We start from the raw sequence: 24,645 nt of genomic DNA on the forward strand, positions 1-24,645 counted from the left end.
ACACACACACACACACACACACACACACACACACACACACACACACATACCCTGTGACTTTATATGGCGGAGTTACATGCCAGGTTTCTATTGTGAATCTAGTACAAGATTGATCACTGCATAATGAATAATCCTAATTATGGATGGGCCAATCCAGTGCTTTTGAATTGGAGCCTAAAATATAGAAATGTCTATCACGCAAATTAAAGCATTTAAGTTTATTTGTACATACCCTAATGTCATTTTTCTAGACATGTCTGTTACATATAGTAAAAATCATATGTTCCACAGTAAAATCAAATATATATGCATTTTAAAATACAATGCGTATAAAATATAACAGAGAAAACCTATTTAAAGCTGCCACTGCATATTAATTCATAGCACCCCCTATAGTTAAGGTTACTTGACTGTACATAGAATGAGGCTGGGGTCCTGTGGAAACTATATTATGTGATTATATAATTACAGACAGTATCATAATGCATATACACAAGAGGACCAAATTAAGTGCTTTTGACTTTTAAGTGCCTGACTTTGCAAATGTAACATTCTTTTCTGTGTGTAATAATATAAATATAATTTCCTTCCACAATTCGAGTCACATCTAAGTGTTGTTGAAATATATAGTTCATATCCATGTAGATTCTAAAATAGCTAACTGTTACTCTAGTTTTAAGCTGTTCGTCTTTTTAATTAACCAAAGAAAGGTCAGAGATTATATCAATTATAGTGAACAATATTTCTTCAGGATTGTTAGTGTGAAAGAGAGGACCTCTAGTGGGAAATTTGGGGAAGTGCATGTCTCAGTAAAATGGAGACTATTTTTGGAATGTTTTATGAAACCATTGATACTATTCTAATAGGTTGCTCTGTATTATGTATTCCCAACCAAGAGCCCAATCCTGCAAACCTTGACATGTGAAAGTATTGAAATTAACACTTTGCTCATGATCATAAGGCTATTAAAAATTCATTCATTAGTAATTTTGTGGTCATTGCTTATTGAGACAGTCAAGAAATATTGGTCCTCTTGACCTCAGCAGTAACTGAGGACAAAATTTGGCTCGTGGTATTTAAAGTATCACATGATCATTCTGTTAACCAGGTGTCCAATACTTTGTTCACCTGAAAAACTCTATGGTTGTGATAAAGGAATTTTGTTTTATACAGCTGTGTGAAGCAGTTGGCTATGTACAATCAACCACTAAACACAAATCACGTTTCTTTACATTCTTATCGGTATACTGCCGTTCCTTATGCCCCATATCAGCATAATATTTAAGCATGTGCTTAACTTAAGCATGTTAGGTATCCCATTGACTTTAGTGGAACTCCTTAGCTGCTTCAAGTTAAGCATATGCTTAAGAGCTGTGCTGGATTGGGATCTGAGACACTGCAGTACTCTCTTACTTTAAGTTCATTGGCTATTCAACATTTGAATATCCATTATAGAATTATCACATAAATTACAAGCTTCTGTTACAAGTATTTGCAGTATGCTCCAAGTGCAGGGCCTTGTTCTGATCTCACTTTCTCTGGTGTAAATCAAGAGAAACTCCACTGAAATCAGTGGAGTTATACCAGTATAAATGAGATCAGAACTCACCTCAGCCCTTTCGGTCTAGCCCTTATTTCTATAATGTGCTGATTAATGCCCCCAGATGCAAACTCTATGGCTTGGGCCCATATCAGTGTATAGAACATTTTCTAAAAAGAGTAAAAAATAAAACTGGAATGTTTTAAAAATCATTGTTTTAGGCAAGTGATGGAGCAGCAGCAACAGCGCCAGGAATCTCTGGAAAGAAGAACCTCTACCACAGGCATGTATCAAACAATGCGATGCAATGTATCTGTAAACAATGCAAACGTATTCCTCTCCCTTCCTGTCTCCTCTAGCTGTTGGTGGTTGTCATGTGTTATTACAGAAATAACTGGCCTGCTAAATATAGCAATAATCATTATGGGATTTCAAAGCATTTTCAGTTAGAGACTTAAACTAATAAGTTGGAACATGGCTGCATTTTTTTCCACAGATTTGACTGAAGTTTAAGGTCCAAACTTCAGAGCACACAGCGCAACTCAGATGGGACGTGTAAAGATGGATTTAAGCAAAGCTTTGTGCTCTTCCAGTCCCATGCTAGCTATGAGACTGGCTTAAGACTGAGCAGTGTAAAGGCTGCTCTAAATTATGCTGTTTTCCACAGTGCCAAGGGGCTGATGTTGCTGTGGTGCAGAAAAGGCCTAGCCACACTTTCTACACAGCCACAGGGAGAGTGGGTGGCGTAGGAATCACCCTACTGGCTCTATGACACTATAGGATCCCCCTACCCAGAGATCAGCTGTCTGTGCCTGGCTCTTCCAGCTTTCCACGAGGTGTACAGAAGAGAATCTGACTGTAAGAGTCCGTTAGTTGGGGTAATAAGGTGAGAGGGCTTGTGTAAGTTTAGTAGGAAAGTATTTACTGAATGGATTGAAAATATTTTCTAATATATTAGCAACCTGATAAGTGGTGCAGTGGGAAGAGAAGTTTCTGGCTTTTGGTTCTGTGAAAAAATATGTGCAAACGAAGCCAGAATTTTTTGTGAATCTGGGGGAAAAGATTAGTTTTTGCTCAGCTTTTTTTATTTAAAAGCAGCTCAGTTGTGTCCACAGAAAATGTCACCTGTGGCAGTCATACAGAATAACGCTCGGTGGCTTTGAATTCCTAATTTGGGCGCACACAACTGTGTGCCATTTTGTGTCAGTTAAAACAAATGAAACCCTGGCTGTGCTTCTGTGAGGAACCTTGACGTAGGCATGATATGTGAGCTAGTGACATTTCCAGCTGAGCGCCCTGTTGCATGTATGGAGGCATCTCTGTGCTGTACACAACCTGTGTGCCTGTCTTTATGTTCAGAGTGTCATAGAATCATAGAATATCAGGGTTGGAAGGGTCCTCAGGAGATCATCTAGTCCAACCCCCTGCTCAAAGCAGGACCAATCCCCAGACAGATTTTTGCCCCAGATCCCTAAATGGCCCCTTCAAGGATTGAACTCACAACCCTGGCTTTAGCAGGCCAATGCTCAAACCACTGAGCTATTCCTCCTCCCCCAAGTGCCACTTGCCATTGTCCTTGGAACAAAGGTAATGTGTGTAATTCTGACTCAAGATGGTTTGTGGGGTTAGAAGAAGCTTTACAAACATCAAAGCAAAAACTCTAGCCTATGCTGTGTGTGTCACTGCTTTGAACTAAAGGAAGGAACAGCTCTCGATTGCTGCGGTCATCTGGACATCACTAAAATCGTGACTGCACCATCCTTTTTTATTTATTATTTTCTGCTTTCATTTACTTTTTAATTCCTTGTCTCCTAACCACTCTGCCTTGTTTTCATTCCTTGCTGTATGCCCATTTTATTCTTTTCACTTTTCTTTTCTGTTCTTTTAGTTTCTACCCTTCAGATAAAAGTGTCTTCTTCCCCCTCCCACTGCCAGTCTCCTCCTCCTGACTACAGTAACTACAGTGCTTCTACTTCCGCTGGTGCTGCCCCTCCACCGCCATCTTATGCCAACGTTATCTCTTCAGCATCCACCATCCCCGAGTCCAGTAGTAAAACCTCTTTCAAATCCTCTAACAGAGCCAGAGAATTCCCACAGCTTCGTCACAGACATTCTGCCTCTGAGCTCTCACCCTCCCCGGGTTCCTTCGCCTCTCCAGTATGGCCAAACCACAGGACTATAACACAAAGCATCAAACAGATCTCTTTGTCCCCACCGCCTGAGCCTCCTTCCCATTTTCCATTCGCACCTCACCAGCCTGTTAGACGTTCCTCTCTTTCACACTCTCCTCAGTCTTCCTCTTCTCCTGTAACCACTACATCCCCCGTGCAGAAGGGTTTTGTCCTGCAGCCGCATATTCCAGAGGTCCTTCCTGTGATTCCTGTCCAGAATGGCAGAATCAGGGGATCTACAGATATAACAGTCCAAGAAGCCTCTGCAAATGTACCTCAGATAGGCCTGAATGGCCAACCCGAAGAACCTCTAGCCACACAAATTCCTTTAAACTCCTCTAGAACCCAGGTAAAAAGCGTGGATGGGTCTTTCTTCTCATACTTAGAAACTGTACCCATCTCTCAGCTACCAGTTATAACCAGCCCTGCTGGTTCCTTTATCCAGGCTTCTTTTCAGTCCTCCCAACCTTCACCTCATCCTCCAAAGCAATTGTACCAGGCCATGTCACACTTTGTTTCATTACCTCCCGCTTATGCTGCTGTATCTGAGGTGAATTTGTCCAAGAAGACCCCTCCTTTCATGACTTCATCAACCATTTCCCACTTGAGTAAGTACTTGTTTTGAATTAGTTATAACCATTAAAAGAGCTTTAGATTTGACCTGATTGCTCATAAAGCCCAGTTTGCTCTGCCCCAGGACAATAGGTGGGAAAAACTCTTGAGTAATCAAAGGCTAATACTACTGCACCAGATAATTCAGACAATTAGGGAAAAGGTATGGAAGGTTAGTGCTATAACTGGTGGTGGACTTGACACAAAACCTCATATCCAAATGCTCCAATCTTTGGGGAGATAATACTTTTAAAGTCTGAGGCCAGATCTACTCTCGAAACTTTTGAAAGTGTAGTAATGACAGTTAAGGGTGTAATATTTTCAACGTTTTTTTCTACTGATGAAAGGCCTAGTGTAGATGCAGAAAAAGTGATCTTGCCAGTGTGGCTTGTTTCATTTGGGGAACTAGTATAAGCTAGACTTGCAAAAGCACTCTTTCAGCCATATAAGTTGCATCTAAACTAGGAGGGTTTGCCAGGATAGCTGAACCAGCAAACTTTTTCTAGTGTAGACTAGCCCTGCGTATGAATGTATATTTTGCATATGGCCTGTATTGTTAAAATGCCTGGATTAGAGCAGCTCTGTGTTGTGCCTGTTCAAAATCCAGAGCAGGTTTTGCAAGTTGGACCCATCTCTCTATATAACCATATTGTGCTTAAATGGATGTGCCTAGAGAACTTAGGAAACATTTGTATATTTCTTCCACTGACAAATTTCCTGCTCCAGATATTTCAACTGCCTCTGTTGGGTCAGAGCCTCAACTGGTGTAGGTCACTATATATCCATTTTCTTCAACACACTTATTCCAGTTTACACCAACGAAGTATCTTGCCCATTATTTTTGAGTGAGGTCAATTTATAATCTAAATTATTTTTCAGCCAGGCCTCAGCTTGGCCTCTAATTTTGTGGGTGTAGATTTGCACCTATAATTCACTGTGCTCGCAATGAATTGCCAGCTATCTCATCTGTGGGCCCAAACAGGTAGGGAAATAGCTGACATGCTGCTAATAACACCCACAGTTCGTTGCAGGAGCAGCATTGTGAGCATAGTTATTAGCAGGAGTACTGTTGTGCCCATAATGTTAGAGGTTATCTCTGACCACAATGATGGGTGACGTTATTAAAAAAACAAAACTAAATAGATAGAAAATCAGGCTGTATTGTCTGAATATCATTCCTAAATTTTCCCTCTAAACCAATAAAAAAACCCTCTTTCAAATTAATGTTTGTTGCACAATTGAGTTTGTAATTGAATAGCAACAGAAGCCTTTGATGAGGTGGAGTAATTCTAGGTAACGTACAATTGATGGAATACTCATTCTGTTGTCCCATTATAAATAGGAGAAATATACCAGAGGTATATTCTAATCTGTCCATTGAAGGACGCTGCTACTCGCAGTAGCTTCTGTTGAAATACACCATGGCTAAAATTGAACACTTGCCCCTTAATTTTCAAAGGCTGACATAGGATTTAGCCACACAAATTTCATTAAATGGAAGTTGTATGGAAATGTATAGCAAAAGCCCAGGATTTTATCTGAAAAGTGGACGTTCACAGAGTTAGTTGATAACATTTATTTATCTGCATCTGAAAAGTTAAAATGAAGAAGAGAGATCCCAACAGCAAACCAGAAAGTGTACTCTGTGTTGAGACAGAACAATAGCCTGACCAGAGGAAGGGATAGGTGGTGGTTATATGTTACAGGGGTTTTGCATAAGGACACAGGTGCCGATGATAACTAAAAAGCAGATGTTGTACCATTGACATACTCACCAAGTATCATTCTTCTGATTGTATGTCATTAGACCTTCGTTCACCCAACTGTCAATGACAAGAGAACAGGTTGTATGTGAGATGGGGAAGAATGTTCTTTATTTTTATTTAATCTTCTGTATGTTTCAGGTCCCATCCTTCCACCTGGTCATCCTTCCACTGCTGCCACAATCCCTGCTTCGTCCAGTGGGCCCCCACCTCCGCCACCCCCGCCAGTACCTCCTCCGCCTACAGGAGCAGCGCCACCTCCCCCACCTCCACTGCCGGCAGGTGGAGGACACGGGGGTAGCATTGACGATGGGTCAATGTCAGGACTAGCAGCAGCCCTGGCTGGTGCCAAACTCAGGAGAGTACAACGGGTAAGGATTGTGGCACTGGGGTTTTCACACAGTCTGGCCTTGGCTGGAGAATGAGGAATGCTTGACCTAGTTTTATTTAACCTTCTGCTAATCTATTTCATGGATAGTCAGAATTCGCTACAAAGCCCAGTGAAATGTGTTTTAAGTGACCATTCCATGGACCGTGAAAAGTCAGTTGCTTGTACAGGCTGTTATTAAAAGGAAGATTTGTGCTGGAAACAGGGGTGAAAGTAAAATTGAACTCTTACTGGTACGGGGCTGGCTCCTCCCCACTCCCCCGGAAGGGGCGGGGCCTTGGGCAGAAGGGGCGGAGCTGGGGGGGTCAACATCCCCCAGCCAGCCCATCCGTGCTGCCTGACCCGCGCCACCCAGGGCTCCAGCAGCAATTTAAAGGGCCCGGGGCTCCAGCAGTGGCAGCCAGAGCCCCGGGTCCTTTTAAATTGCCGGCCCCAGGGCAGCTGCTCCTTTTGCTCCCCCCCTCCCCAACGGGGGGCGCAAAAGGGGCAGCGACTTAAAGTCAGCTATACAGGCCGGTACCGGTGGCCACTTTTTACCGGTACACCGTACCGGCCCGTACTGCCTTACTTTCACCCCTGGCTGGAAACCTGTAGGGTGAAATCCTGGCCCTACTGAATTCAATGGCAAAACTCCCATTGACTTCAGTGGAGCCAGGATTTCACTCCTAGAGTCAAATTTTTAAATAAGTTGGGTGCATAGTTGCATACCTAATTATATACACAATTACTGCAGGTGCACATTCAGTGGCTATTTATGACCGTTTGCACTTGCCTTTTCCTGAGCTGCACGTGCAATATGGCTGGGCCTTTAAAGTGGCCACTTGTCCATTAGAAACAGTCCTTAAAGCAGATTTCTATGTTTGGTTTTGTAATTTTCAGGAGGAAATTTTCCAGTTGATTTTTTTTTTCCCTGACTTGTTTTTACAGTAATTCACACTTGATCCTCACTGCGCAGTGAAGATTAACTAGCAGGTGCCTGCATCGATTTCTCATATGACTAAGACATAATTGGTTTCTCTCCAATGTATCCTGTAGAACACTCACTAGTATTATGCTATCAACCATGATGATCAGTAGTTAAAACTACTCTAGACTTATCAAATAAAGGCTTGATTGTGCAGCCCGTGCGTGAGTAGATGCTCACTGAGAGGAGTAAGGGTTGCATAATCTCACCAGAAATTCAGAATCATTTTGTTGTCATTTTCATCATTTGCTCAGGCATTTACTAAATCCACAGTGGGTTTCCCAATCCTAATATGTGAATTAGCCACTGGGTTTGACCTGAATTACATTTGCTTCCATTCTGACCCATTGTGCTTTCTGCCTCTGACTGCAAGCTGCAATCATGGTGCTTTGCTCCTAGTGATTATCTAAGCTAGTCAGAAAGGGCAGGTGCTTGCAATAAATTCCTCTGGTGACTTGCAATGTCGATTTGTGTCTTAAGCCAGAAGATGGTTCAGGAGGCTCCAGCCCCAGTGGGGCCTCTAAGAGCGATGCCAATCGAACAAGTAGTGGAGGAGGAGGAGGAGGACTAATGGAAGAAATGAATAAATTACTGGCAAAAAGGTTTGTACTTTGTCCTAAAGTAAACTCTAGAACAAGTGCACCAGCAGACTGTGGAACAATACGCTTTCGATAGCTACTAGCAATTGGGTAGCTCCAATGCCTCTTTGGAACTGGCAAAACTCTGCATTGTGGAAGTTCAAGAGATCAGGTTAACAGCCTGCCACGCTGCTATTCTTGTGTAGGTGCTATTCCCTGGACCCCTTTTTTTTTTTACATAGTAAAAGCATAGGTATTGCCAGCCATGGTGTCAAGCCAGCTTGAGCTGCTCCAGCTGATCCTGCAGATTCTGTGGGAGAGAGCGCCTTAGAAGTTACTGATTTTTCTCTCTGCCTTTGCTGGTTTACAATCTACGTCAAAGCTGCTGTGTTCTAAAGGAATGAGCTTTAACAGAGCCCCAGGAAGATAATTATTGTGGGGTATATTGAGTAGAATGGACCAAAAAAAGTATCCAAAACTGCAGTAACAAGATTGCATATTGGTAGCCTTTGAGGTAGTGAAATAAAAGGTCACTGTACTTCTTACCCAGCGAATACATCAAGTCAGCTAGAATGCCAGGTTAAGCAGATTCCTTGATGAGTCTACACAGGATTGAAAGCAGATAAGTCCCACCATAGCACATGTGTGTCATGCTCCCTGGATTCCCAAAGAATAACTTTCCAAAATCAATGCAGTGCAGAGGAATTAACGTTTGTTATTAGCAATGACATAGGAATATTTACTGGGTAGTGACTGCAGTACAGGATGCATTCATCTGACTTTTTGGTGTCACTGCAGCTTCTCTATGCTGCTGGAAATCAAAATGTACTGCCTGTTGCATAGAGAACATAGACAAGATTGAGTGGAAATAGATGCCCAGTTCTGTGTGCAGGCCAGTTTAACCAGCAAAGCACATCTCACCCAGAAGTCTGTCAAGACGTAAGCAAATTCTGCCCTCAGTTACTCCTCTACAATCCTATGCAAGTCAGAGGGTTAGTTTGAGGTAACTGCCAGCAGGATATTCTCTATGGGCCTCACCTGCAGTCGGATCCACATGGGTGCAAGGGTCCCCCTGCATGGATCCAATTACAGGACTAGAGCCTACATTTTTAATTTTAATTGTGTTTATTCTTTTTTCCCCTCCCTTTTCCCTTTCCTTAGAAACCTCTCCCACCATAGGTTGCCACCTATCTTAGAACCTGTACAATAAATAATTCCCTCATAACATTATATCCTTTACAGATTTAAAAAATTCTCTCTACTACTTTACACCTTTGAATTATCCTTTGGCCATTATTAATAACATAATACCTGGCGTTGACAATTATTTTTTCTGATTATATGTGCCAATGAAATGTTACTGGTCCTAAATATCTTTGGGCAAGTCCACACAAGTGTTTCTATTCCTTGGCAGGACATGAGATATCACCCCTTAAAAATCACATCATTCTGATTCCCTTCTTTGCTTTTTCTCCCCCTCCTCCCCTTCCATTGTAATGTTCATTTTATCAGCCTGTAGCTCACAAGTGTCAGAGATGCTTTTGAGTTTATCTTAAAGGATTTTTTATTGTTTTACAAAGTGCAAACGGGGAAAGAGTAAAAACGCAGGAAGAGGAGGAGAGGAATAAATAGGAACAGATCCACTGTAACAAAGCAAACAGATTTGAAATGGCTAAATAATGTTCTCTGGGGCAGAAAATGTTTCTTATTCAATTAGTCCAGACAGCTCTCCAGCTCCTATTGGTTTCAACCAGAGTTCTACACACACAAGACAGGCAGTTGTAAAGCACCATGTAAATGTATAGTCCTGTAAAACTGGTTATTAATAATATAAAATGCCAAATATACAATTATCTCTGGTTCATTTGAATTCAAATAGTTATTCACTGGATTCAGTGGGTCAGATTCTGAGCTCACTTTGTGCTGGTGTAAATAAAGAATGAAGAGTAAAACTGTTATATTAGAAGTTGTAATCAGGCCCAGTGACTAGCGCTGTATAAATAACCAGAACAGATGGATAGACAGACTCCAGATGTTAAGGAAAGACTCCCTCTCTTATGCTTGGCAGTATTAAGCCTCCCAAAATGTACATCTTTAATGTGTGGCTCTAATCTAAGAAAGAGGCTAATTAAGTGTGGCATCTATTTTCGCCAACAGATCTGGACCTTTGGTGTATGCAGAATCATATGTGCTCACTCCAGTGACAAAAATAAGCTTTCCCTACATTTTACTCCTGTTAGCACTGCACAACCAACACAGCTGAGACTGAGTGAGCCACAGGTTCTGTTCTCACATGGGAGTTGTCAGAAGAATTGTTTACTAAATTCCACCTGTGCAAACCCATTGAAGGCAGTAAGATTGCACAGGTGTCCACTGAGAATGTCATCTGAACAAAGTGCAGTTACACAGGTGTGAGTGAGGACTTCCTGTGACCTGCAGAACTTTGTTACTGGTGATGATGTACGAGGTGCCAGGAGAACTTGACTCCTGTGTTGCAGGTTGTGTTTGCAGGGCTGGCAGTCAGAAAAAAATCTTTTGTATTGTGTGAGTTCATTTTAAAAAAGAAAGTCATTGAGAGACCAACAGAATCCCCATTTTTCAGCGTAGGTCTGCATGCTAAGGATGGAATGTATCCAGGGTAGGCACAGTATCTGAGAAGCTAGGTTTCAGGTGATATAAAGCATTGCTTTCTAGACTTAGTGATTCCTATGATAGCAGCTGCTATAATCATTTCAGAACTGAAGTGGAAACAAAGGAGAATGAAGTGCTGTCTCTCAAACCATTATCATTTCTAGCCCCATTAATTTCTCTGCAATATACCAGAACTTAAATCTAACATCAGCCCGTCACCCCAGCAGTGCTTTTCTTGGCATTGGTCCACAGAAGGATCTAGAAGATCCAAGACCTCTGGCCACTGGAATTGTCATTTCCCCAGGCACTGACTTTCGTTTTTGCCAGTGGGTGCTGCTTTCTGCTGCTTTCCCCACTCCCCCTTCCCCATGCGAGTGGTGGGTGGGGCTGAGCGTGGGTGGGTCCTCGGTGGGGAAGAGGCCAAGTGGGGGCGGGGCTTCGGAGCAGGGGTCAGGGCCCACAAAAGATTAATCTGTCCCTGCAGGTGCTGAGCACCCCCTATTTTTTTTCAGCGGGTGCTTAAGCCCTGGAGCACCCATGGAGTCAGCGCCTATGGTAATTCCCTGGAGATATCAAATACAGTAAAGTTATTAATGCTACTAAAACTATATAAACACTTCCTTGACCCCGTCCCCCACCTCCAATACACATACACACCAGTCACACATCATGGTAGATCTTAGTTTCATGCTTTTTCAGGATTTACATGGACCACCTCTGTTTTTGAAATCTGTGAGGCTTTTCCTGCCAACAGTAAGAAGGAAAATCCCTTCACAGATCTTTCCTATTCAGTTGCTAAGGGGTTTGGAATTTGGTTTTGAGAGTTGTGTGGGGTTTTATTTTCCTTCTGTGGCGTGGATGTTGCTGGCCTCCGAGTCAGAAACTAAATAAAAATGCTGCCAGTTTAGTGGAAGAAAAATCTAATGAAGTGGCTTCTCCAGGTGGAGGAGTATTTGACGGATTACAGTCATCACAGCCAAGGTCCATGTGGCATGTGGAGTTGCATTGCACCTAATAATCTAAAGTAGGAAATCAAACATCCCTGAATCTTTCTGATTCTATGCTCCAGATGAGGTGGATTTTCCTACAGCTGCCAGGTAGCACTCTCACAATACAACCCTCCCGTAGAGCTCACACAGTCCATCAAAGAGGCAAGGTGGGTAGGTAATATCTTGTATTGACCCCGATTCTGTTGGTGAAAGAGAGAAGCTTTCAAACTTATTGAGAGCTCTTCTTTGGGTCTGGGAAAGGTGCTCTGTGGGTATGTCTACACTGCAATTAAACACCCGCAGCTGGCCCATGTCACAGGACTTGGGATCACGTGACTATAAAACTGCAGTGTGGATGTCCGGGCTCGGGCTGGAGTCCAGGCTCTGGGATCCTGCCTGAACCCGGATGTCTACACAGCAGTTTAATAGCCCGCCCCCGAAGCCTTAGCCCAAGTCAGCTGACATAAGCCAGCCACTGATGTTTAATTGCAGTGTAGAGATACCCAGAGTGTCACAGCTAAACAGGGTGGAATAGATTGTTTAGCATAAGTAGTTAACACATATTGTAAGAGACCATTCAGTGTGAAGTGGATAGTTAACACCTCTGCAGTTATAGGACAAAAAGCGGGTTACAGATTATTGTGATAAACCATAAATCCAGTGTCTTTATTAAATCCAGAAGTTTTAGTGTCTAGCAAAGTGATTTTCAGGTTTCCTTTGAGGATGAGGACGGAGAGATCAGATGTGGAGTGATCACTTTGTGAAAAGTGTTCACACACAGGTAGTATGGAGTTTTTGTCTTTTATAATTTTTTCTGTGAGAGTGAATAACTCGCCTTGTCTTTCTAATATTGTGGGACCAACAGGGCTACAAGAACACTGCAACAGTCCATTAAATTGAGTTGCACATGAAGACATCTTGGGCTCACTACTGCTGGCCACATAATAGGGCAGTCATGAAGTTTGTGCCCCAGTGAAAAGGGTGAACACTTGTAAAAGGAGGTGAGGGGTAAAGAATGAGGGAAAAGGAAGATCCCAGATGCACCTAGACTGTCAATTCATAGTGTGTGAGTTATGCTTTGAAGAGGCAGTGGGCCTGAGTTTGCTTTCAGTTACGCTGGTGCAAATCAGGAGTGACTCCGTTCATGACAGTAGAGTTAAACTGATATAAAAAACGGTATGAACAGTAGAGTGGGTGTTTTTGTTAGGATTAATTAGATGATGTTTGCACAACACTTTGGAAATGTAAAGCACATGTAAGTGCGAGGAATTATGCGGATGAATAAATGAAAACTGCCAACAAGCCACACTTCCCCCGACCTTGGCGCTGAGCTTTGCCGAGGATAGAAATGTGGTATGTTTTCTCTAGTGCTTTTTAGACATTAAGCAGAGCTTGAGAATCGAATGTGCATGCTCCCACTCCTCAGGAATCACATTATCATTGTGACTAATGTACTAAAAAGAAAAAGAGAGTAGAAACTGAACAATACTTGCTTTCTTCTGAGCTACATTGTGGTTTGTAAGCCTCTCTCTAGAGAGAGCTGGTGAACTCCTAAACAGCAAGAACTCCCAGAGACACTGTGGCTAGTTCAGCCAGAATTCCTCTTGTGCTGACACTACTAGCCAGGAGGAAGGGCCGTGACTCCCTCGCTTCCAGCCCCTTGGCAGAGTCCAGCTATGTAAGTGCTAGTCTATGTCCTGAGGGCAAGAGCAGGAGACCGGCCACAGGCCTTCAAGAACCTTCTTCTCCCACTTTCCTAGCCTTCTATGTTTAAGTTGCGCCATGCCCCTCATAGGAACTAAGATAGACTGAAGTGACGTATTAGGCAACTGTCCCATCCCTCTGCCAGGACAGGATTGTTCCTGTATAAATAGGCTTGGCAGAATTCAATTTTGTTTTTATTTATAATTTCAGCAGAATATCAGTGTTTGCTTTTAAGCATTGTTTTACATGTTTATTGATTTCAATTTTTGCAGTTGTGCAAAATAATGCAGGGGGGCGGAGAGCAGACAATAATTATTTAGTGACAGCAGACGCTGAGATTCAAAAAGTTTAAGCTTTATAACTCTTAAATCACAAGCTGTCAACATCACATGTCAAAATATACAAAGTAAATAGCCTTAAATTAACCTTTAATAACTTCCCAAGCAGCATTTTTTCTTACTTTGCCTATCTGTACTACATTTAGATTATTCTGCGTGGACATACGTTTTCAGCGGTTTATGTGTACATTGAAATTGATGTTTACCCACATTTACCGATAAAAATTGAATCCTTCCAAGCCTGCTTATAAATCACAGCGGTTTGTAACTTGTTTCCATGTTGAGCCACGCAGAGAGCGATGCTTTAGCCTGTCTCAGGCTGACAAAGGAATACAGAATCTTGGTCTTAGCTCAAATATTCTTCATTTAACTTTCTCTAACCCCCCTGAATGCTACAAGTACCATGAACCTGAGGGCTTAGCAGTTCTACAGCCTTTGGATTGGCTTTGGGGCATTCAGAATATCCCAGGATCCACTAGAGGCACAGGGCTATCCATGTGAAAGCCCAGGCCCGAGTACTGGCTCTGGCCCGCTCCTGGCTTCCAGGCAGCCAGAGCTTTCCCTCACCCCTTGCTACCCTCGAGTCTACACTCAGTGGAGATTGTGGCACATCAGAAATGTAAATGTGTCCCCAGGCTGCACTATCTGCTCTGTGGATGCCCTTTGAGGCTGGTGGGGAGGGGTTAATGTGTGTGTGGAGGGGTTAATGTGCATTTCTCCCAGCCCCACATCTCCATGCCCACGTGCAGATCCTCAGGCCTACAGATTGCGCTCTCTGGGTCGGGGTGGGGGCGGCAGAACGAGCGAGTTCTGTACATGGAGAGTCCACTTGGCATATGGATTTTAGGGGGGAAATAATCTGGCCCAGTATTAGAACATCCACCTTAGTAGCCTATGTGCCAGTTTTTTTTATTATAGAAGCAGCCCTACACTTTGCAAGAAACTGTCTCTTAGTTGCTCAATGCCATGTCTATTTTCCTTACCCCTGTTCCTTTATACTGTACAACCCTGTACTTCTGTATGGTACCTTGACTCAAAATATTGGTCCCCTACCTGAAGATCCTGCTTCATAGAGGCCTAGTTTGGATTCTTAACCATTGGTCAAATCCTGTGCAGCCAACATGTTCAGTCTTCTGCTAAAGAAATTCCACAGCAGTAAAAGCTAATCCTCACCAAGGCACACATCAGTCTTTTCAAATGACGATTGAAGCCTTGTGCAGGAAATGCATTTCTAAAGGGTTGACTTTGTCCTACTTTTTTACCCCTGTGCAAAGGAGGAAAGCAGCGTCACAGTCAGACAAGCCAGCTGACAAAAAGGAAGAGGAAAGCCAAAACGTAAGTGAAACGTTCACCAGTATTGTGTGTCTGTGAAGCAAACAGGGGTCTCCCAAACTAGCTGATACGTTGCAATCGCTTGAAGGCTGGAAGCACTATACTTGCCCACTGCACACACAATAAAATGACTAGCAAATGTTCATACATTCAACCAAACCCAAGCTAAATTCAGCTGCTCCAGTGTACTTAGAAACAAGAGTCCCTTCTTATTTATTCACAGACCAGATATGTCTAAACCACATCAGTGGTTGCCTCTTTGCACTGTGCTCACAGTGGTGTTTTTAAGGTTGAAGAGGCTGCCCCTCATTTATCCCTCAGGAATATTTGTGCCACCCAAAAGGAAAAGCCCCGTGTGTGGTAAATCCTATTAGCATCTCATCTCAAATCTGTTCCATATATTTTAGTTCAAGCTTGTTGCATCCCTGGGCAGCGACATCAGCTGAACTGGCCTGTCATCCATCATACACGATGGCTTTGGAAAGTAGATTACTTAACCCCTCTGTAAAGCAAAAATCAGCTCGCTGCAGATGACAGATTACATTTAAAGCAGGTTTCTAATGGGAAGGGGGACAGTACTTTAGCCACTGAGCTGTTCAAAAGCTGTAACATATCTTTGTAAATGCATTCTATACCATCAAGTGTCCACTTGTTTCAGTTTGGTAGATCAGACAACGTGAAATTTGGGCTCCTGGAGGGGCTAGTAGTTTCAGTGCATTTCTGTTTTAACTGTTCTGTCCGTGTGCTGGATGTTTTAGTTGTCCTCTAAAAGATTAAATGAGAGCTTCAGTTTTGATTGCATTTTAAAGTGAACTTGGTGCTTAAAGTGAAAGGAGCCGCATTATCAGCCAGTAGACTGAAGTCCTTTGTTTATCCACGGAACAGTTACAGCCCAGGAGACCTTCCCCACCAATCTCCATACCTAGGGTATGTCTGCACTTCAATCAGAGGTGACTTCAGCATGTGTAGAAATACCTGAGCTAGCTTTGATCTAGGTAGCCCAAATGACCATAGCAGCAAAGCCGTGGCAGCATGGACTAGCCGTGTGAGTACATACCCAGGGTCCCAGGCAGGCTTGTACAACCCAAGCTGCTGTGGGTTCACTGCCATTGTCATTTCAGTTAGATAGATCAAAGCTAGCCGGTATTTCTACCTATGCTGCAGTCACCTCTCTGATTGCAGTGTAGATATCCCCTAGAGGCAGCGTGTCTAGGAGGACAGGAGTAGTGCAGTCACCACTCCCATGCAGTCCTTTGCCTTTCTGCTGAGGCGACCGAGCCCATCGGCGCTGTTGCTATTGGCTTATGGCCTTGTAGTGCCTTTAAGACAGAGCCCCATGCTGTGGAGGCTCTCCGCCAATGCAGGAAAGTCCGGAGGCATCATGCCTCAGGCACACCGCCGCTACAGCTTCAGAGAGCACCAGCCTCAAAGACAAAGCACCACTTGCTCCCCTCTCCTCTTTGGGGCATGGCCCCGGGGCTTCCCACCCCATTTGGAGAGGCTTGCTGCAACTGCAGTGCTGAGGGTGCTTGCACTCCGTGAGTACGAAGGCTGCCATTGTGTGTAACCCCTAGCTAGGTGAGCAGGGCTGAGGCTGCCTCTATGGCCATCCACTCTGCTCACAGCTTTTCCTGAAGTCTGGGTTTGAATCATTTACCTAGAAATGAAAGGCACAATTATCCAGATGCTGCTCTCCCTCAGCTGTTAAATGCTACAGTCTGCTTTGCCATTTGCTTTACCATTACCTCATATTCCACTCAGAGCTTTAGTTTAGTCACATTTTAACAGGCCTTCCTTAGTGTGATAATTCTGGAATTCACCCATTGATTGTGCAACAATAACAACTTTGCAATGCCTTTATTGTTGTTTTGGTACCTTCTATCGAGCCTAATGCAAAGCCAGCAGCCATTCAAACTAACTGACTGCTTTTTCATTTTAGCTGACGTGTTTAGTGCTTTGTCATAGGAAGCTCTTAAATAATATTTACAGGTCAAATACATTAGTCTGGATTCTGCTCTTTGTTACCCTTATGTAAACCCCAGTGACGTCAACCCAATTTCTACGAAGAAATATTTAATGCCCTAGTTAGGATAGCTCAATAAACTGAAACTGCTACTACCATCATTAGTGGAGAGATTGGTCTAAATCCTGTTGTCACTTACTCCTGTGCAATCCAGTTGAAATCAGTGGAATTATATGGGGATAACAGACCAGAATCTAGTCCAGTATTTCTCCAGCAGTACAGAAAGTTTCTGAACTTGGGGATTGGTTAGCTCAAAGAATGGGCAACGGCAGCCAACACTTTTCAGTCACGAGCATGAGTCCAGCCCTAGTTGGTAGGTAGGGATGGGACATTGTTATCGTTTGCCCTCTGTTCAGTGACCTGAGTTGGTGAACTTCAGTTGAGTTCCTAGTAGAAAAGTGTTCCCATTAAAAAGAAAAAGAAAACACCACCCATCCGAATGTTCCTCCTTGCTGGTTTTAGTGGAGCGACCAGAGTTTAAATGGACTTGGGAGTGACCTACCATCTCACCTTCGAGGTGGTCCCCTCACGTCAGGGTTGAGGCATATGGGCAAGAAGCTTGCACTGACACCGCGTGTGCTGTGGATGAACAGAGAGCACAGTCCATCACATCCATCAGTGACTGTTCACTTGAAAAATGTTGAGTCGAAATTTAGGAAATATCTTATTTTTCTTTTTTAGGAAGATGCTAGCACCTCGCCTTCACCAGTCACACGAGGCCCTAGCCAGCAGCAGAATTCTTCAGGTATTAAATCTAATTATTAGCACTCTTCATCTTCTCCTTAATCCAGTGAAACATTTTACCATTGGAATCTGGGTTCATTATCTTAGCTCTGAGTAAGGGGGATTTACGAACAGAACGTCCATAAATAGTTTTTGTTTTAAAATCTCTTTTGAGCAATAAAGGGTGAATGTGAATTTTCTTCTCTGATCAGCATAAAGACAGAACGGTGAATCTAGTTGTTTGGGCCCAGATTGTCTCACACACTGAAATCAATTTAGGCCCCTAAATACCTTTGGGGATATGGACCTTGGTTCCTAATAGTCAGATCTCCCGTTGGCTTGTAGCTGCATACGCTTCTGTTATGGGAGTTAAGGGGGGCTGCACTGATTTATACTAGCTGAGGATCTGGCCCTTAATGCAATTGCTAATCACAATGGGCCTGATCCCACAAGGTGCCATGCCAAACGAAGGAAGTTAGAGAGGCTCAGCACCTAACGGAATTGGGCCCTTAACATAATGTGATTTTTCAGTGATGAAGTTGAGAACAAAAGATTAAATAACAGATCATCTACAAGTCATACAGATACAAGCTGTGTCTGACGGTCGTGGGCCTTGTAAGCCTTACAGGGAAACCCTTCCAATAAAATGAGCACTTAGGGCTTATCTACATTTAAAACATAGCAGCTGCAGCTCCGCTGCTGTAGCACTTCAGTGACAATGCTTCCTACGCCCACAGGAGGACTTCTCCCGTCCACGTAGTTACTTCATCTCCCTGGGAGGCAGTAGCTAGGTTGACAGGAGAATTCTCCCATCAACATAGCGCTGTCTACACGGGGGTTAGATCGGTTTAACTGCGTTGTTCAGGGATGTGAATTTTTCACACACACTCTGGGCAACATAGTTATAGTGATCTAATTTCCTAGTGTAGACCAGGCCTTAGTCAGTCCTTTGGGACCCTCAGACCAGCATCACTTTTGAACACAGAAGGCATTGTTTGTTTGCTTACTTGTTGTGACGATGAGGAAGGATCAGATCGAAAGGGTGCATACAGATGAGCTGTAGGATTTTAGGGCTTTCTAAGCTCTTGAACTGAGTAATACTCTTAAGAATTGTAGTTGGGGGGGGCTCATGTGTTCCTACAAATCCTCACACACACAAGTTGTATCTCATTGACTTCAGTGGGGCTATTCACTTATGTACGGTCTACGTGAATCAGAAAGACTGGGCTCATAGTAAGGTACTTCAGGAAAGAAGGTTATATACTCCTCCTAGATATGCCAAGGCAGGAAAAATCAGGTATTTTTGGCTGAGTGTTTTGTAAAAATATACAGTGGGTTTGGCATTTTGTAACTTGGACCATATGAAATCCTCCATGGTGATTTGCATAGCTGTAATGCTGCCATCCCTTCTGAGATATCCGAATACTTTACAATTCTGTTGTCCCATTGACATTTGAACTAAACATTATAAAGTGTAAGTAGCATTTTTATTCATGATATTAGACACACGCAGCAGAATCTACTTAATTGGGTTTATCAGAGGAATCCTCTACCTTTTTTTGTTCTATAGATCACTTTGTAAACATGAGCCTCTTGTAGACCCAGCTCCCCAGTACCCTACTGCTTTATTCTCAAAATGCTTCATATTGCAGACCACCAGGGGGGATCCGGAGACCACTAGTGGCCAGTCCCCAGCTGGAGATCTGCATGTCTGTCATTTTGATTAAACAGTTGTCACAATTAAGAGAAGAGGCCCTTTTAAATGTAAAAAGAAGTCTAGAAAAACTAAATGAAAATATTGTAATTGAATTAAAATTATACTCAAAGTATTTAGTCCATATTTCTTCTTTGACTAGTTGAGTGATTTTTGTATTAAAAAAGCAAAACTCAGAACTCCACATCTTTTTAGTATGAGGTTAAACATCACTTAACTGGTTGGCACTAGCTTAAGGGGATCGAATTTCATTGCCCCTCCTCTGCATAGATTTTTACTAATACTGTCCCAGTTAAAAGCAGCAGTCTATATTGCTAGCCTATCTGCTCCCGTGGATACATCTCTGTAAAGCATCCATCCCAGCTGAATAAATAAATATATAAGAAAAACAGTTTCATGTTTTTACTGTGCAAGGGGGAAAAAAACAGAATTAATCGTAATTCTTCATTCTTACTTTATAGACCCTGGGAAGAAGCCATGGGAAAGAAGCAATTCTGTTGAAAAGCCTGTATCTTCATTACTCTCTAGGTGAGCTGCACAGGTTACTCTCTAGAACAGTGGCACAGTCTGGACTATACGCATGCTATCTACATAACGTGTGTTCAATTCATGTCTGATTTCATTCCATTGCCATAGAAATCCATCAGTGAAGAGTCTTGAAGCTAAGAGCCCCACACAATCCCAACTACCTTCTAGGTACTGAAAAATGATCTGGCTTCTTAACTGTCTCAGCTTGTCCTTTGGGAAATCATGTCATTGTTGGTGCAGCAACTAATATTCATTTGTCCTTGTCATGACCGTCCTCAACCTGTTGTGATTTGCTCTTGTCTGCTGCTTTACTAACTCTGAACCAGAGGCTGGTCTCAATTGGGCGGAGTGGTTGTGAATTTGCCATGCCTAATATCAAAGAAAGTTTGGCTCAGGGAGTGAGTGGTAGTGCCATGAACTGCCATATGATTTCTATCCCTGGGCCCACATTCAAGTAAGCATATGCTTAAGTATCACTGAAGTCAATGGGACTTAAGCGTATGCTTCAGATTAAGTGATGCTTATGTGCTTTCCTAAATTAGGGCCCTGTCTCTTGTTTCCTGGGTGAATGGGGAGTATTCTGTGCTACAGGGAAGACAAGGGCCTGCCTAGTGGGTCTATTTGCCACCTAGCAGCCAGAAGAACCCTCCTCAACAGATCTTGCAGGGTGATCTTTCCTAACAGGAGACACTTTCATTGCCCAGCATCTGAGAACACTCAAAAGCAGAATCCATCTGGGGGTCTGCACCCAGGAGAGGAGAAATTATTTTTGCATGCAGTAAGGAACATGTGCAGCGAGGAGTGGGGAAGGGAAAATGAAGCTGACTGCAGCATAGGAGCCACCAGAGAGGGCACCCAGGAAAGAGGAGACAGGATGGGTCTGGTTTTGTAGGCGGGAAAGTCAAAAGGAGGAGTCCAACAAAGCTCGTCCGTCCAAATGGCCAAATTACAGGCACGATATGTTGATCCCAGGTATTGAAAGGTTAAAGTGTGACATTGGAAAGCTAGAAAGAGGTTTTCTTCCAGTCCTTGGCCAGTACCACAATGCGGCTATCGTATAGAGCTCTGAGCGTTGTTGGGATAAGTTAGGGGTTGGAGGTGGGACATAGGTGCTTTAAATTATTCATTTCAGTAACAAACACTTTCCCTTATTTGACTGTTATTTTGTGCTACAGTGTTGTTAACACATAGGAAAAATAAGTGGGTGATGGCAGATGTGTGTGGGTACTGTGTGAAAGACCAGGGTCAAATCCTGCCCCACATTTCATTGACTTCAGTGGGGTTGCACAGGTGTAACTAAAGGCAAAATTTGCCTGCCTGGGTCTAGCCCAGATCCACCATACAATGTCAGCCATTAAAGATGTACCAGTTTTCATTAGATACAGATGATCATAGTATTCCCTGTCCTTGCAAATGCTGAGCTGAAGCTAGTTACCAAGTTCTCACGCGGTGACTGCTGTAAGACCACTGCTGTTTAGAGGATGTTCAGTGGGAAGTGCATTCACGTTCTGTTCTAGTTCTAGCACAAGAAACTACTCTGCTTGTTCTCTCACTCATACACTTTGTGGGTGGGATTTTCAGAAGCACTTCCTGTTGGCCCAGCTCTGCTCCAGCAGAGTCAGTGGGCGTTTGACCACAACCAGAGTTAGACCACCACTGAGTCCCTTCAGAAAACCCCGTTCATAATCTTGCTCATAGCTCATTTGAGCAGCATAAGGATCAGAATTTAGGAAACACAAAGGACTTGGTTGTGCAGCTCTTTCTTGGGCTAAAGGGCCACTGGAATCAATGCAAGACTTGCCTAAGAAAGAACTTGTACATAAAGATGATAGCAGAGCCAAGGCTGAAATGTTCTCCTTAGGCATAGGCCACTTGATCTTTTTCTAAAACACTTCATGAAGAGTCACCAATTTCAAAAAAGGGTTCATAACCTCTACTGCCTATTTTAACAAAGCAAGCCTCTCTAACGGTCAGCATTCTCAATAATGTCCACTGTGGTGCCCTTGGCAATAGAAAAGAGACAGGAATCAAGTGTAGTTACACAAACCTGAAGTCTTTGGGACGCTGGGCCAAGAAACACAGCTTGTGCTGCACAGCCTTACCACTCAGCCTGCCTAAGGCAGGACTTAGCAATGGGATGGATTGCTGACTACCTTCACTAACACGGTTAGGTTAAGCAAACATCATTTTTTTGGTTTTACCATTATTTTAACAGCTCACTATGTCCTGAGCACTCAAAGCAGTGTTTATTTTATAGGAAATGCAGGTGTGGAGCAGAGACTTAATTTTCAAATGTTGGAGTCAGACTTTGATCATGCAAACCTCCAGCACTGCTACACCAACTACACAGTGTTGTTGTGGCCATGTTGGTCCCAGGCTGTTAGAGAGAGAAGGTGGGTGAGGTAATATCTTTTATTGGACCAACTTCTGTTAGTGAGAGAGGCAAGCTTTTGAGCTACACAGAGCTCTTCTTCAGGTCTGGGCACTGAGAACGTTTCTCAGATCTGAAGAACAGCTCTGTGTAAGCTCAAAAGCCTGTCTCTCTCACCCACAGACGTTGGTCCAATAAAAAAAATATTACCTCACCCGCCTTGTCACTGTAAATAATTAACAGCCATGAGGACTGCACCCTAACGTAGCCACAGAACTATCTAGAACTTAATATTATTGATCAGAACTCTTTGGATAAAGTGTTACATTTTAATTCACTCCTCAGCCTCTCCACTGCATTTTAAGGTTAGAAAACAAGCTCTTTTGCTGGATGGTAGTGATCAGCTGCAGTCTGCTGTCGCAGTATAGTGCTGCTTGCTTCGCAAGATATGCTGGCTGCAAAATACTCCTGAATGGCACAAGAGGGAGTAATGGAACTTTAAAAAAGTTAACCTACTCAAGACCTGTGTGTTGGGATTTCATCTAGGTCAGGGGTTCTCAACCGTTTTCTTTCTGAGATTCCCACCCCACCCCTCAACGTGCTGCTGGAGACACCCAGCTTCATCCCCATGACTTCACTCCTGGCTTCAGACCCCTAGGGGGCACTGGGGTTCAGGGCCCCCTGTGGTTCTGCTCCTGGTTTCAGCCCCACACTTCAGCTGCAGGGCCCCCAGCCCCCTGAAACCAGCTCGAGGCCCCCCCAGGGGGCTGCGGACCCCTGGTTGAGAACTGCTGATCTAGGTGTTGTGCAGCCAGTGACTATTAACATACTTTAATCATAATGACAGTAGCAAACACCACCTGGCTTAGTAAACATTGCTGAGAATTGATTTGCTCTTTTATCCTTTGTTTCCGTTTCTCAAGGATGAAGCCCGTGAGCAGCAGCAATGATGTGGCTATGGATGCCTTAGATTTTGATCGAATGAAACAAGTGAGTGAGTGGGTTTTTTGAGCGTAGGGAATTTGATATGGGTAGCTGTCTTTCCCCTTTGTGTTTGTCATACATGAAGGGCAACTGTTCAGGCTAAATGAAGATAGAAACATCACTTTTTGCTTTTCTGTTTGCCCAAACTTACAAAGCTCCTAGTATGGAGGAGATCAGAGTAGATCATAGTGATTCCTTGAACCTCAGAGGGAAACTGTCCCATTGTTGTTGGAGCAAAATGCAACACCACTCCCTCTTCCCTGGTACATCAGCAGGTACAGAACTCAAGCCCTTTGGTAGTCAGAACACAGGTCCAGAACATAGAACCACTGGTCCTAAAGGAGTAAAGTTATTTAGCTGGCAGAAGTAGTGGGTTTTTATCATCTATATGGGCCAACCCGTAATGGAGGACATGGAATTCTGAACACACATCTTTTGTTTTGTCTCATCAGGAAATATTGGAGGAAGTTGTAAGAGAGTTACACAAAGTGAAAGAAGAGATAATTGATGGTAAGAAATAAAACATAATTGATTTTGATAAGTTTGATCCTGAGAGATTTCACTCAGATTCAACACATAAGAAAATAAAAGCTGCGAGTTCCTCAGAAAGTAGTTTTACAACTACTTTCCAAGAAGCTCTTTGTTAAATATGTATTAGTTATATGTAGATATGAAATAGATGTGACACGTATGGATGTGACTATCGCTCAGAAGCTGGAGTGGAACCACAAGAGACAGCAGTATCTGCCCATACTGAGTTTTGATCACTCAGTTGCATTTTTACATGCCTTGTTTGTGTGTGCTCTGTTTTGAAGCTTGAACACAAGGCATTCAGTCTGAATCTTTTCAGCAGTTTTGCTTTGCCTTTTGGGGCTGGCATAGCTTTTACCTGACATCCTGATATCAAAGTCAACTGTGTGTGTACATCAAAGCGTCATGTAAGGGATTTTTACCAGCAATACAAAGATTGCACTTCTTCATGCATATCTAACTGAGATGCTCAAAGCTCAGCCAGCACAGGTTTAAATGCAGACCAGAAAGAAGGAAGTTCTGCTGTCCTTGGTCTTTCAGTTACTCTGCTCTGCTATGAATTCTCACCTGTGGTAAATACAATAGGGTTTTAAATCCTCACGTAGACCAAAACTGAGTTTCTCCGCATGTGTGTGGCTTTGTTCATTCAGTAAATTTTGAATTTACTTAATGAACACCTTAAACAAACTGACTAGATTCCGATCCAGGCTGCTGTTCTAGCAGAGAAAACACCCATAACCTAGTACTGTTCCAAGACCAAA

At 43.1% G+C, this 24,645-nt stretch overlaps 1 protein-coding gene across 9 annotated transcripts in view; it reads left to right on the plus strand.

Annotated features, from left to right (window-relative positions):
• The window catches only part of EVL (Enah/Vasp-like), a 213,900-nt gene that overhangs the window by 187,011 nt on the left and 2,244 nt on the right, over positions 1 to 24,645 (plus strand). For 4 of the 9 annotated variants that reach the window (XM_024196456.3, XM_026651185.2, XM_026651186.1 and 1 more), the window contains exons 5-13: positions 1,762 to 1,823; positions 6,228 to 6,457; positions 7,919 to 8,040; positions 14,953 to 15,013; positions 17,715 to 17,778; positions 19,932 to 19,998; positions 20,107 to 20,166; positions 23,293 to 23,359; positions 23,806 to 23,863. In XM_024196456.3, coding sequence (XP_024052224.1) covers positions 1,762 to 1,823; positions 6,228 to 6,457; positions 7,919 to 8,040; positions 14,953 to 15,013; positions 17,715 to 17,778; positions 19,932 to 19,998; positions 20,107 to 20,166; positions 23,293 to 23,359; positions 23,806 to 23,863 — 791 coding nt within the window. Of the gene's footprint in view, positions 1 to 1,761; positions 1,824 to 3,350; positions 4,320 to 6,227; positions 6,458 to 7,918; positions 8,041 to 14,952; positions 15,014 to 17,714; positions 17,779 to 19,931; positions 19,999 to 20,106; positions 20,167 to 23,292; positions 23,360 to 23,805; positions 23,864 to 24,645 lie in introns of those variants that run through there. The other 5 variants (XM_024196452.3, XM_024196454.3, XM_024196453.3 and 2 more) reach the window with 3 other exon arrangements.

This window comes from Terrapene carolina, unplaced genomic scaffold, assembly GCF_002925995.2.
Source record: "Terrapene carolina triunguis isolate 2854851 unplaced genomic scaffold, T_m_triunguis-2.0 Scaffold96, whole genome shotgun sequence".
NCBI classification, from domain to species: domain Eukaryota; kingdom Metazoa; phylum Chordata; order Testudines; family Emydidae; genus Terrapene; species Terrapene triunguis.